The sequence below is a fragment of the Callithrix jacchus genome, chromosome 6 (assembly GCF_049354715.1).
Source record: "Callithrix jacchus isolate 240 chromosome 6, calJac240_pri, whole genome shotgun sequence".
NCBI lineage: Eukaryota > Metazoa > Chordata > Mammalia > Primates > Cebidae > Callithrix > Callithrix jacchus.
In genome coordinates this window covers 82,463,643-82,478,586 of record NC_133507.1, presented here as the reverse complement: position 1 = coordinate 82,478,586, position 14,944 = coordinate 82,463,643, and the positions used below count along the sequence as shown (strand labels likewise).

Sequence of the window (14,944 nt, the reverse complement as noted above, 5' to 3'; positions counted from 1 at the left end):
AGTAGTACAAATCTTGAATTTGAATATAAATGACTAATTTATTATTATATTGCAGAATAAAAGCACTTATTGTAGGGTCAGTATAATAATATTGATTTTAATTATTTTTTCTCTGTTTATCTATAGGACTGATTGTGTAGAAAAAAAAGACAGCCCTGAAGTATATTTTTGTTGCTGTGAGGGCAATATGTGTAATGAAAAGTTTTCTTACTTTCCGGAGATGGAAGTCACACAGCGTAAGTTCATAGGGAAAATACATAGGTTTGTCCAACTGTAGATTGGAAACAAAATATATTTGTGTTGATGGAATAATTTACCCTTACCTCCTTATATTCCTCCCCCCCAAATTTGAGACTGATAAATATTTATTATAGAATTTTGTTGACCAAATCTGAGTTATTTTTCCCTCCCCTTTTCACAGCCACTTCAAATCCAGTTACACCTAAGCCACCCTATTACAACATCCTGCTGTATTCCTTGGTGCCACTTATGTTAATTGCGGGAATTATCATTTGTGCATTTTGGGTGTACAGACATCACAAGATGGCCTACCCTCCTGTACTTGTTCCAACTCAAGTAAGTTATTGTCCTGTACTTTGTAGTGTTTTAAATTTTATGTTTTTGAGAAATATTACTGTGGTGAAACCCACTAACTTATTACAAGTTATTTTCCTTTGGAATTAATTTTTGAATGTTTATTGTCATGAGAACTGTAGCTAACTTTGCAAACTTATTAATGTACAGTCCTAAACTTTTCTCACTTAAGGGTTGAGGTCAAGTAGAATGAAGGGGTATTGCTATTTCTCTTTGGAGAACTTTACATTCATTCTAGTACTTTTAAGTATTAACCTGCTTTGCTTCTTAGAAGCCATTTATGATGGAGAAGTGAAATCATAACCCTGTCTTTGCCCTCTGTCCCCTCTTCCGTTTCTAAATTTCTGTGCCTTTTTCAAGACCACTTGCCAGAACATTTTTCCATGGGGTTAGACCCAGGAAGAGGGGTTTAATAACGGCTTCAGAAAGATATACCCATAAATATTTTTTGGGAAGAGGAGCAGAAAAGCAACCTTTCTTACCATGTGTTGTTGGTAGATCAAGTATTTTTTTTGAGTTGCCTCATATCAACTGTGTACCGAAGATTAAAAACGTTTTTAAGGCTCTTGACTGTCACACACCACACCCCAAATATTTCTGGAAATTTAGATGTAGAGGGTAATCCAATTAAATTCATTTAATTTTCTACATTCTTTTACCACGTAGACAGTTTGTGCAGGTCTAGTGCTTTATAAGGACTTTTCATGGAAGTATATAATATTCTACAGGCCTATGAAAGCTGGTAACTTTTGGTTTTACTTGCTTGAGATATCTCTGAATTCTAGTTTTACTGTGTTTCCTTTAAGATCACATTACCTCAGCCTTCTGGATCTCTCGGTATAACTTTGCTTCTGTAATACCAGAAGGATTAATGGTTAAAATTTGGTAGAAGAAAATGGTAAAGTCCTATAATTTAATGACCAAAACAGCTCCTTCCCTCTAAGCTTTATTTATATAACACACTTATTTCTCAGTGCTTGCAGCAATCTGTTACCATTAGATCATGGATTTCCATAATCTTTGTAAGATGTGTATGTAGACAAATAAACCCAAAGGTAAAATATTGTGTTCGGTAATTAGGTAATCATTATTTTTTACACCTTGAGTATTTAAACTTTTAAATATTAGTAACTAAGTTTGTGTTCATTAAGAATCATTTCTAAAAAGTGTTTTAAAATAAAAAGTTTTAGTCTATGTGGTTTACTCCAAATGGCCATAGGATTCACTTTACCTTCTGTCAGCAATAGCTTTTAAAAAATTTGTTTTAGTATCAAAATTTAGAAGAGAGATTAATTGGTATTATAATATTTTCCTGAATTTACCAGATCTGTGATATGATAGAAACAAGCTGAAACCACATTTATAAATAAATTTGTTAAGGTTTTTTATAGAAGGAGTTTTAAAATATAATCTAAAAGATAATACTGATCTGTGTACAGTATTGTTACAAAAATGTGCTTAAAGCTTTTCTTAAAGGGCTTTATATCCTATGTATGAGGTCAAGTTTTTAAGAAATACTAAATAATTCAAGGGTTTGGACTTTTAAAAAGGAAAGATGTTATTATTTTTTAAAATTAAGAACCAGGGATTTTTCTGTGAGTATCCATACATCTCTGTAGGTTTTATATATTCATTATGGTTAAAGTTACTGCACACATTTATTTAGTACTTGGATGCTCTGTCATGAGTTTTTTATGAATTTGTATGAATTTCTGAAAAATAAGGAATGTAAAGATTTTGTGATAGAGTGACCTGGTATGGTCAAGCTTTGCTATGAAAAATACAAGACAGGCCTGACTTTATGCTTTCCTTCATTCATAAACTATGTTGTGGAAAACACTTCTGTCATCTCTTGCAGTCTCTGAAGCAGTATCATTTCATGCTGCAAGTCTTCTTTTTGCCGAGAGGTTTTCGCAAACTGTTGTTCTGCAAGACCACTTGTCTGCAAGACTACTTCGTTGCCATCATGTTTCAAAAGGCTTAGCTTTATCTCCTATTTCAAAATAATGATAATTACATCAAGCATTTATTGAATGTTTTACAATGTACTAGGGTTCTGTTAAGTTACATTATACATAAAGATATAAATTATATAGGAACATAAAAAGTGTAAAATAACTTTTTTTTTTTCAATGATTTCCAAGTCGTGGGACTGATACCATCTTTGGAATTTGTTAAAAAATACAAATTTTGGTACCACACTTTTGAAAATATGGAATGGGGCCTGGGTTGTTATGTTTTTAATAAGCTTCCCAGGCAATTCTGGTGACCAGCCAGGTATGGAAAACACCAATTTACTTTTATCTCACACAGTTGTTTATGTAGTAAAATCCTCATTTTATAGATTAAAAAAATCTGACCCAAGGACTCTTTGATACTAAAGCTTTGTTCTTACTGCTTATGCCGTTCTGCCTCTTTTTTCAGAAAGCAAATGCCTTTTGTTTTATATAATTCAGTAAACATTTCTGCCATCTCAAAATCATCCTGTAGGCTAATTTATTTTCCTACTTTTGGATATTGAATAGTTTGTGTGACTACTAAAATAAGGAATAATTATCATCTTACATTAACTGTCTCACATAAGACAAAAGAGAAGTCATAGAAACATAGAAGGACATATTCATGTGTTTTCCATTAAAAATTTCCAAAAATTCTAAAATACATTTTGGAATAGAGTGTGTGAACCCTTTTTAGAATAGGGTTTATGAACATATGATTGGGTTGTAGATAAGAATTTCTGTGCTTGAGTGGATGCTGCCAATTCCTATTAGTTAAGACATTTTTGAAGGGTAAGCAAAGTAGGTAGGAGAGATATTATATATATAAGTCTTAAGGTGACTTCTGTATTTCATCCCATATTCATGTCCTCATATTTCAACTTTAATTCCACACCAGTTAGGAAAAGATCTTACAGTCTTGCCATGGATTTCTGGAACATCCTTCCTCTGGATTCTTTAAGTGCTTTTAGACAGTGCCATAAAAGTTGTCATTCTTAGAGAGACTTTTCCTCAAAGCTTTGGCTAAAGGTTGGTTTGTGAATGAACTGATCTGTTGTAAGACGTTGTTCTCATTGTTATTAAGCGGGTTCTGGCAGTTAGGTGAGGGATTCTTTATCTCTAAGACATCAAGTTATTTATAATTTTTCCTGGTTGTGTTAGTATTTTATCCTGAAGAAGTGAGGGAGGGGTATAAGTACTTTAAAATCTGGTCTTTCATTATGGTTCCTAATAACAAATAAAAATACGAATTCTAGAATAAATTTAGCACAGTTGAAGGCATAGAAAAAAGCAGTTTGCTGTTTTTTTTTTTTTTTTTTAATTAAAGCCATTTGTAGTGGCTTCATTCACTTATAATTCATAAGTCCTGTATTTCTGTCATTGTTTCATGGTATCACTTTATTTTTATTCATCCTGGATGAAAGCCTTGGAGACAACTATTCTTGGCTCTGTCATTTACCGAGTCCTGTTCATTCACCTTTTCATCGTTATTGGTCCTATTATCGTTCAAGAGATTGTTACTCCTAAGGCTAAGATTATTTCTATAATCTCATAGTTGGTCTTTTGCTTCAGTTTCTCTCCTTTCATCTGTACTATTGCCAGAATAGCATTTTACATGTTTGATTATGTTACTTCTGTGCTTAAAATATATTTGGGCCCTCAGTGAGCCACAGCAAAGAATACAAAGATTGGAGCAGGACATGTGGTCTTCCATACTCCCTTTGTCTTTTGGTACTTTCGTCCCGTTACACCCCAAGACATCTGTCATATGCATCTAGCATTGTATTAGTTGTAATCCATCCTTGATAGATTTGAGAAAATAGTACTTGAGTCATTCTTTCATTTGCCATTTAGATAAATAAGTCTTGCTGAGAAGGGCTTATAATGTGTTCCATTCTCCCACTAGATTGTAAGCCTGTTGAAGATGAGGTATGTATTTTAATTACTACTGTGTCTTACACAGTGTTTGTATGTAATAATCATTCAGTAAGTGCCAAATTGCTGAATTGAGTTTGTTGCATTTGGGATTATACTGAGATAGTGTAGTATGTCCAGTGATGCCTTTAATAAGCATTCAGGTGCTTTAGGGCTTTGCCTTGAGAGAAGTCTTGAGGCCATAATTTTGTGGGGGAGGGACTGTAAAATAAGTTGAAGTATTTCAGGCTTTTATAAGAGAGTGACATTATTCAGTTCTTTCTGTAATCACAGACTGAGGCATTGTATTCGTTTCATTACCCAGGTCACTTCTTTTGCCTGTGCTGAAACTATCTTCCCACATATAGGAAGATGCTTTTATTATGAGCATTGAGTAAACTGAATGCAAATTCGTTTTTCTAGTGACAGTGAATCATGAATATGAGGGAATTGATGGACTCTATTATTAAGTAGTCTTATTGTGGTTAGAGTTAATGCAGTTTCAGTAAAATGGCACCGCTTTCATAACCATATGTGAGCTTGTTTCCTGCTTATAAGATCTATATTTGTGCTGATAAAAGGCCACTTGATAAGAAAATAAATTCTAAGGGTTAGAAATGACCTACCTTTAACAACATACAAAGTTAGCTTCTTGTTTACTTTTAAAGGCTATATAAGTAGCACTTCAGTATTGCAAATTAATTCTTAAATAACATCAGCCTGTTCAATCCTTATGTTAGTTTGTCTCGACTGTGGGTCTGATAAGGACTAAAGGCTTTGGGATACCTAAATTGGACATGCAGAATAATCCTTTTGACCTTAGCATTAAAGTAATAATAGGTTGTCCTTTCATGCTATGTCAAATTACTATCTACTGAGAAACCAAGCTATCTGTGAAAATGCTTTGTAGGTGAGTCTATATATTTAAAATTAATAAGAATCTGTAAGGGTAGGAAAACATTTTTCAGCCAAGTTAATTTAGGAGAGTATGCTGCTTGCTTATTGGGGGAGGGTGCAGGAGAAATTTACTAAATTTTACTGAGTATTTAATATTTTGATAAGTTATACTTAGAAAATAAATATTACTTTCATAAAACATGTCTTGAAATAGGTTGACTACTGATTGGAGTTTATGAACACATCTCTTTCTCTTCTGTTTTTTCTCTCTTCATTTAAAATTCTCTTCTAATTAAAAAGTTAATTATAAATATATGCTTATGGTATCAAGACAAACTGTACAGAAAGAAGTATGAAAGAATAGAAGAATTTTCTCCTCCTCTCTCCCTTTCTCTGTCACTTTCCTGAAATAACCAATTTTAACACATTGGTGTATATCCCTTGATACCTTTCTCTAACCTTATTTTTTTGAGTATGCATGTTTTCTTTTTTATAAACTATAAACTATTCCATAACTGGCTTCTTTTAATTTAACAGTATATGGAGGACAGCTTTTCAGATTGATGTTTTTACTTTCATTTTATTAAATTATATTTATTTTTAAGTGAAATGTAATGGAGTTTTATTGTATGTCTATGAAATACCAAAATCTGAGTTTTTGGTAAAAATTTTATGTATTTAAGGTGTATAATGTGATTTTTTTTTAAAGCTTAGAGTTTGTATTAGATTTCTGCTAACAGAACTTACATCTCACAAATATTTGCAACTGTATTTTTTTAGTGTGTTTAAAATGTGATATAATGCTGTTGTCTTATGCATGAGTATTTGTGTGTGTGTGTGTGTGTGTGTCTAATAAATAGTACAGGGCTGCTATAGATGTTGTTATGTGTCCTACCTTGTTGTGTGATTTTTGTATTGGTAATTTAAATTACAACTTACTTTAATATGTACTTCTAATTGTGGGGAGAAGTGTCATAAATCATCTAGACATGCAGATTGACAAAAAAATTACTCCCATCAGGCATATATTATTTATTACACTTTCAAATGTTCAGACGAGGCCAGTTGGAGATTGTCTAAAATTCTGTGTCCAAAAGCAAAAAGGGAGGAAGGGGAGAAGGGAAAAAAATTAAAGTTTAAAGCTATTTATCAATAGCTTTAAATAAAGTAAAGTTGCACATTAAAATTAATGCACCTTATTTCTAAAAGTGACTTCTGTTTAAATTTTGAAATCTTGAATTCGGGTTTTCTTTGGCTCGTACACAGGGTCTCATCTGTCAATTGACAAATGGGATTGGTGCATATAGACCAGATTATATGATTTATCCTCCTTCTCTGGCAAGGAAATAGTATTTAGGAGAGAGTGAGTTTGTTTTTTTCCTGTGTTCTTCATTTTCTTGATGTCATCCTAGACCTGTTCTTTCATTCCTAGTTACTTCACTGCTGTCAGATCTTTTTTATTTTTTTTTTAATTAAGATAATATAAATGAAAAATGTCCCATTGTTTACTACAGTTGTTTGTAGCAGATGAGCTAGAAATTGTTCAGGGTTTTTGGTTTTGCTTAACTGCTCACCCAATGCTTGATTACCTGTGGTGTGCCAGGCACCATGCTGTGTGTATGGTAAAAGTGTCACAAGGACAGTACTTGTTTTCCCTTCTGGGGCCTACAGTTAATTTGTAGATGAACTAACACAAGGTTGATTATTTGACTGAAGGGTTAAAGAGTGTAAAAAGTGAGTTTCTTCAACAGTTTTAGGCAAAGAGTGGAGGAAGTGAGGAAAAGTGTCTGATTCCAGTTCTGTACTGACAGTTCTGTACTGATTGGGAGAAGAGCCACATGTGAATGGTTAGCTAATGCTATGTGCCCAATGAGTTTTAGCTATTACTGCTGTCAGAGTAACAACTTCAGAATTGAGCGCAAACAGAATTTTTTTTTCTGCAATTGTTGATATATGTTAATACTTTGAAATCAGTATAAAGATTTATCTTGTATACTAATATAAGTTACTCTACAGATCACTTTACATATATTAACTCATTAGTACCATGGGGTTTTGTCCTATTTAAGTCCATTTTATTTTAGTTTATTTTTTATTTTCTTTTTAACTTTAAATTCTGGGATACAAGTGCAGAACATGCAGGTTTGTTACACAGGTATATGTGTGCCATGGTGGTATATAAACGCCCAGGCTTGCCACCCACTAGGGTGACTCTAAGCCAAATCACTTCAACTATCAGTGCCTCAATTTTCTTATCTATAAAAAGGACTTCAAAATCACAGTAAGATACCATCTCACACCAGTCGGAATGATGATTATTAAAAAGTCAAGAAACAACAGATGCTGGAGAGGCTGTGGAGAAATAGAAATGCTATTTCAGAAATAGGTGCTGCACCTATCAACCTGTCACCTAGTTTTAAGCCCCGCATACATTAGCTGTTTGTCCTGATGCTCCCCTTCCCTTGCTCCCCTGCCCCTTGACAGGCCTCAGTGTATGTTGTTTCCCTCCCTGTGTCCATGTGTTCTCATTGAGTGAGAACATGCGGAGTTTGGTTTTCTGTTCCTGGGTTAGTTTGCTGAGTATGGTGGCTTCCAGTTTCATCCATGTCCCCTGCAGAGGACATGATCTTACTCCTTTTTATGGCTGCATAGGTTTCCATGGTATATATGTACCACATTTTCTTTATCTAGTCTATCATTGATAGGCATTTGGGTTGGCTCCATGTCTTTGCAGTTGTGAATAGTGCTGTAGTAAACATACATGTACATGTATCTTTATAATAAAATGATTTATAGTCCTTTGGGTATATACTCACTAATAGGATTTGTTGGGTCAAATGGTATTATTTAGGTTCTAGATCCTTGAGGAATCGCCACACTGTCTTCCTCTATGGTTGAACTAATCTCACCAACAGTGTAAAGCATTTCTATTTCTCCACAGCCTCTCCAGCATCTGTTGTTTCTTGACTTTTTAATAATCATCATTCCGACTGGTGTGAGATGGTATCTTACTGTGATTTTGAAGTCCTTTTTATAGATAAGAAAATTGAGGCACTGATAGTTGAAGTGATTTGGCTTAAGAGTCACCGTAGTGGGTGGCAAAACCTAGGCGTTTATATCCAAGGATTATTGCCCATTGATTGAATGGCTTATTTCAGTAAATAATTAAGTAGAGTCCATTAAAAAACCAAAGTAGGGGTTGGGTGCTGTGGTTCACACCTGTAATTTCAGCACTTTGGGAGGCTGAGGTGGGCAGATCACCTGAGGTCAGGAGTTCGAGACCAGACTGACCAACATGGAAAAACGTGGCCTCTGCTAAAAACAGAAAAATTAGCCAGGCATGGTGGTGCTCACCTGTAATCCCAGTGACTTGGGAGTCTGAGGCAGGAGAATCATTTGAACCTGGGAAGCGGAGGTAGCAGTGAGCTGAGACCACGCCACTGCACTCCAGCCTGGGTGACAGAGTGAGACTCTGTTTCAGAGCCAAAAAAAAAAAAAAAATACACCAAAGTAGGATAAAGAGATCAGAGTACATAAATTACATTTAAAATCATTTTCATAGTGACTATATGTGGCCTTGTAGATAAGCAACCATTTTACCATCTGACAATTTATTCATGTGTAACATGGTCCTTTTCTGTTTTTTCAGCTTCACTTGCAGAATACAAATATGAAAATAAATCAAAATCAACTTCTGTAGCTAGTCATAAAGCTGATTCTTTTGAGCAGCAACCCCAAAAGGAGAACGGGCATGCCTACATTTCTTTGAGAGCTTCCAGTGCTGGCTACCCTGAGGTCCTACTTCTTAGGCAACATATCCAGAAACTTCATTTCACCTGCCTTGGCCTTTCTTTGATTTGCTTTCAAGAGGAGTAGGATGAGAGAAACTGTAGGAAGTAGGAGTTATTACAGAGGAATTTTGGTGATCTAATTGGATGGAATCATCACTGTGTAATTGACATGTCAATATGTTGAATATCTTAATATATGTCTTGCTTTCCCTAATTCAGAAATACTGTCCTCGTGTATACTGTATTATTTATAGATAGTGTTTCTATTCTGCATGGCAGTATAGTCTTTTTTTAAATTTAAAATTATAAAATTTCTTAGAATGTAAAATTATTAGTTGATTTTAAGAGGAAACAAATTCAGAATTTGTCAGTTTTCACATAGTTTGGGTAGGAAGACCTTAATTCTTCTTGGCAGTCCTAAAAAGTTGTTGAGTGAGGTATCTCCACCCTCAGGAAAAATATCCCCCCCCTTCTCTAAATGTAGTCAGAGATACAGATATTTCTTGGAATGGTTTGAATAATAAATAAAAGAAAATTTGTAGTACATGTCATACACACACATGTTTATAGTATATAAACAGAAATCCCTATTTTCTAGAAAGATTTTTTTTTTTTTGGTATTCCAGATCTATATATCTGTTTACTAAATATCTCCATTTATGTGTCTCTAAGTACTTGCCATTCACAAGTAATGATTGTCCCTCACAAACCTGGTTTTCAGTAAATGGAATCACTGTCCATTTGGTTGCATGAGCCAGAAATCTAGGATGTCCCAACTCTGTTTTTCACCTGAGCTGCTTCCCCCTTGTACTTACTCCATTTCTCAAGGATCTTCTCCATAGGGAAATCTTCTCAGACTTCACCTGTCATTATAAGTCAGGTTTCTCTTTACAGATGTTCAAGGTACTGAATTCCTTTTTATTAGTGTGAATTGTTGATTAGTCTTTCTGACCTGCACTCTATTGCAATCTTCATGAGAGCCTGGCTAGTCAGTGCCTGGCACTGAGCAGATTCGATTTTCACCATTGCCTACAATTACAGTATGTAACATTCAAGCTATATTTTCTGTGTTGTGAATTCAAACAGTTTTGTTTGCTTTTTGCTTAGTTGTATATTTCAGTGCATTTTATTTTACTTTGTTTTTATTTTTGGAGATGAGGTGTTGCTCTGTCCTCCAGGCTGGAATGCAATGGCATGATCACAGCCCACTGCAGCCTCATCCGTCCAGGCTCAAGCTGTCTTCCCTCCTCAGACTCCTGAATAGCTCAGACCACAGGCATGTGCAACTATGCCCAGCTAATTAAAAAAAAATTTTTTTTTTTTAGAGAAGGGGTCTCCCTATGTTGCCCAGGCTGGTCTCAAACTCCTGAGTTCAAATAATCCTCCTGCCTTGGCCTCCCAAAATGCTGAGATTGTAGGTATGAACTACCACACCTGGCCACTTAAAATAATTTTGCTTTCCCCTTCTTCTTTTGTCATGTAGTTTATACATTGAGGACTGTTGCTGGTGTCTCTTGTTTGTTTATACTAATCCTAATTTATTGAGAAGTGTAATAAGCAAATATATATGTGGTTATTTTGTATTGATTCATGTACTTCAGAGAATGTATTTTTTTTGAATCTGTTTTCACCCTTCGTATTTTGTTGCATAGTTTATATTTTGAGGCTTGTTCTTGGTGTCAGTTTGGGTTATTTTATAGCTTATCCTAATGTTCGTTTCTTGGGAAATGTATTGAGCAGAGACATACTTTTTGGTAAGATGTATGGATAGCACCTACTTTCACAGTGCTAGTATAGTGGCATCTTTATCTCTGAAAACACCTGTATTTCAAGATCTGAGAGATCCTTGAGCCTTTGGAAAACATAGTCTAGTTATTCAGTTGGCATGTATTTCTTTCAAGGGATTAATTTTACTCTGGAGTACTGATAAGATGTTTTGATAGTAGGATTATCTCAGCCTTTTGGATGAATTATAAATAATCTTGTATTATTATCACAGGAATAAAATCTAGAAGGAAGAAAACTAGTTAAGCAACTGGTACAGATAAATGAGTAGTCAGTTCTGTTTTGTCAGCGCTATTGTTCTCTCTAGAAATATTGGAAACTGGGGAACATAACTGTTGGAGGAATGCTCAGCCTTCCCTAACATTGGTGATAATATTTCTCTTAATTTTAAATTTAGATCCTTACTTAGTTTGGGATGACTAGAAAAATGAAAATCTTGTTCTCTATCGGTGTCTTAAGTGTCTTCAGAATGTGAGATGTGTGGTTGCTTGTTCCCAGGGCCACCATTGCTTAACTGCTTCACCTTGATGTTCTGGGCGAGTGGGTTTGATGATAGGCCTCGTCCTTCACTATGCTTTACTTAATTCTGATGATCTTGTTTTCCTGTCTTACTTTCTTGCCATGGTATATTTATGGTGCACACACACAGCCACCAGAAACATTTTTCTGTCTCACCATTATGATTCTATCTTCCATGAAAGGGAAGTGAGGCCGTTCAAGAAATAGGATATTCTGGAGATTCTTAAGACAACTGTCAGAAAGTCTGAAAAACTGATTCTAACTATATATAAATTTGTTAGGGCTGCTAGCTCGTTTTTGTTAATGGCAATACTGCCCTCTAGTGTCCAGAAGGCAATTCCAATTTGTGAATTCCTTTTTTAGTTCAGACTCTAGAAGCTCTTAGAAAAATAAATAATCGTTAAGACTTGATTTAGTTTATTTGCTGGCATGAAATCATTAGATCAGTTAACTTGGGATTGTATTGGAGTCAAGAATTTGTTTACTGCCTATCTCTCATATCTAAAGGGTTCTTTTTGATATTACTTTCCTCTGTTTATAAGGAAAGTGTTCCCTGTCTTTAAATAATACAAAATATTGGATCATAGCCAACTTTTAAAATACTAAACCATTATTCTCTTTCCTTCACTTTTGTAACTGATGTGTCATTTTTCATTTCATTCTGGATATGAATCATAATTTCTTTTGCCTGTGTTTTTTCTTCACAAGCACGCCTTTCATATAATGATAGAGGTAAGATGCATTGATGTTTGTTTTATGGTTGTGGAACTTTTTGTGGATGCATACTAAACATCTTGTCCTTAGATTTTTGTTGTTGTTATTGCTTTACTCTGCAACCTCTATAATTTTTACATTTATGTCATAAAGGGTTCTCCCTCACCCAACTTGTATTACTAAAACATAATTGATTTGATTTAGTAGGACTAACAGTATTTATATTTATTTAAGGTAGGATGTGGAGAAAACTATTTAACTTGATTAGAAGTTAACACTTTAATGGCTCCATTAGCCTCAAAAACCTTGTATTGGTTAATTTTTATAGTATGTCATTAGCTTAAGTGTTAGCATGTGTTCATTTTTAATGGGGGCTGACTTGCTAATCCAGCCCATTGTATTTAAATGTGAAATTACTATTTTTAGATAGTCTCATCTTTGGCATCTTTAGCAAGTGAATTAGCTACAGGAGTATAACTTTTGATGGTATTTTGCTATCTAATTTTCCCTTCAAATGGAGAATTCAGAATAAAGAAAATGATCACAGATGACTTTGTAGCTCCCCACCTCTAATAATTTATTTTACTGTTGGTTATAGTAATGATATTGGATAGTGGTTTGGGGGCAAGGGATTACTTTTTACAGGTTATCATTTCAGTATGTCTTCTGAACACGATGTCTTCTGATACCATAATTTTCACATAGAAATAAGTAAAGAAGAAATGTAATCAGAACCATGTTCTAATGCACATCTTTTTAGTTTTGCCAAATAGCATGGATGTTGTAGAGAACTAGAAATTTAGGGAAAGTTTTTAGGAATTTTGAAATTTTTATAGTTGCCTCTGCCCCACCCCCCTGCCCAATTGGTTTCTTTAGTAGCCAGGTAAAGTCATATTTTATGGATGACATCAGAAATTGCTTGTCATTTATGTCTACATTTGTCTTCCCAGGGGCTCATATAAATTTTTATTTTTAGAATCAAGTATTGATTTTTTTGTGGATAAATTACTATAATGATGCCAATTAATTGAAAATCATTTATAATATTCTTAGATTATAGGATGAGTAAAACTTAGAGATGAATTTAAAGTTTCATTCTAGTAATTTTTTATTTAAAATGAATTAGAGATTTTATAATCTGGGCTACAGTTACTCATTTTTAACCCAATCCTTTGAGTATTAAAAAATATTATTTAAAATTACATTGAAAAGCTCATATCATTGCTAAAGGTTTTGTCATTCTACAGGAAGACCTTATAGTCCTTTTTCTCACCCTTTCAAAATTGGCCTGTATTCTTTTTACTTGAAGCTTTTACCTTTTAAGTAATTTTGACAACAGTATTTTTTCTGGCTGTTACTATACAATGTTGAATAAATTACAATAGGAGGGTTACTAAGGTTTCTTTCTGATATAGTGGTATCTTAGAAACTTGTTAAACAGAGCCTTGGGAATGTACGGGAACTTGAAGTGTATGCATTTGGAAAACATTTAATGACCTTTTTTTTCCCCCCAAATGTAGATACTGAAAATTACTGTTTTCTAAAATTAATGTTATGCTAAAATCATAGTTTGAACTGCTGACATATTCTTAATTGTGGATTAAATAATCTATGTCTCATTTTATAGATTTAATCATATTCATGTTGTTGGTATCCTTTAGAACAGAGAATGGATAATGTGTATATTAACTAGAGAGACATTACCAGTCAATGCACACAAAAGTTATTAAAACTCTTAATATTGTAATTTTGAATTGTATTCCCTCTATCTAGTTACTTTTCCTCTTCAGCTTTTGGCCACTTTCTGCATACTTTAGTTTTTGGCATCCCCTCTACTTTGAAACATACCTCTCTACCTTTCTAACATTTTCTATTTTGTTTAAATATGCCTTTATGCAGTTATACAATAACTCTTTGCCCTTGAGGACTGAATGGTTTCTTTTCCTCTTGAAGAGTAGTTTTCAAACTTTTTTCTCCTGTCTCCAGTCTTATAAGTAGCCTGCTTCGATCAGTAGAATCTCTCAGATAGAGGTGATCACTTGAAGAATGAGGGAAGGAGGGCATAGTTTTAATAAAAACTCTCTAGAGGTTCTTGTGTCCCCTCCACTGAGAATCACACTTGAGAGCCCATCCTTCCTGTAAGATTTGAATGTTATCTCCTTGACCCGTCACTCTGCTAAACAGAAAGACTCTGGCTTTACCAACCTTTCATGTTTTGAATGTGGGAAGGACAAGTAACTTTGTAGACAAAAAAAATGTCTGAGTTTGAAATGAGTCACAGGAAATCTTCTGTTTTGTCTTACTGTTTAAATAGGAGTTCTAAAGTCATTTTATAAAGATGGTCTTATTTAGAAGAAGAAATTCCATGTTTTTTCTATATAACGCCTTGCAATGTTTCTGTTGCTGAGGTCCTTTCTAATATATAGTAAACTTTAAAAACTCTTGAGTGGCACCAGTGAGCTGAGTGATGCCTAAAGAAGTTACTGACTGTCTTTGAGGCATTAGAAGAGATAAAAAGAAAGGCAGGGAGAGATGCATTAATCTGGGATGACATTACCATTTCTAAGTGTCTGAGGTGCCACCCAGTGTCATCTTATCAGTTGCTTTTGCCACAGAAATTTTAGTTCCTCCTCAGAATACTCATTATGCAGCTCTCCGAACCATTCTGTTGCTTTTCTCTGGAAGTTTTTCAGAAGGCTTCCTGCATCTTTCTTTAGTTGAAGATAGGGAACC

At 34.2% G+C, this 14,944-nt stretch overlaps 1 protein-coding gene across 3 annotated transcripts in view; it reads left to right on the top strand.

Moving 5' to 3' along the window:
- ACVR2A (activin A receptor type 2A) overlaps positions 1-14,944 on the top strand; it is an 86,981-nt gene that overhangs the window by 55,627 nt on the left and 16,410 nt on the right. For 2 of the 3 annotated variants that reach the window (XM_078327843.1, XM_008998926.5), the window contains 3 exons: positions 127-236; positions 422-576; positions 12,206-12,229. In XM_078327843.1, coding sequence (XP_078183969.1) covers positions 127-236; positions 422-576; positions 12,206-12,229 — 289 coding nt within the window. The remainder of the gene's footprint in view (positions 1-126; positions 237-421; positions 577-12,205; positions 12,230-14,944) is intronic. The other variant, XM_078327844.1, reaches the window with a different exon arrangement.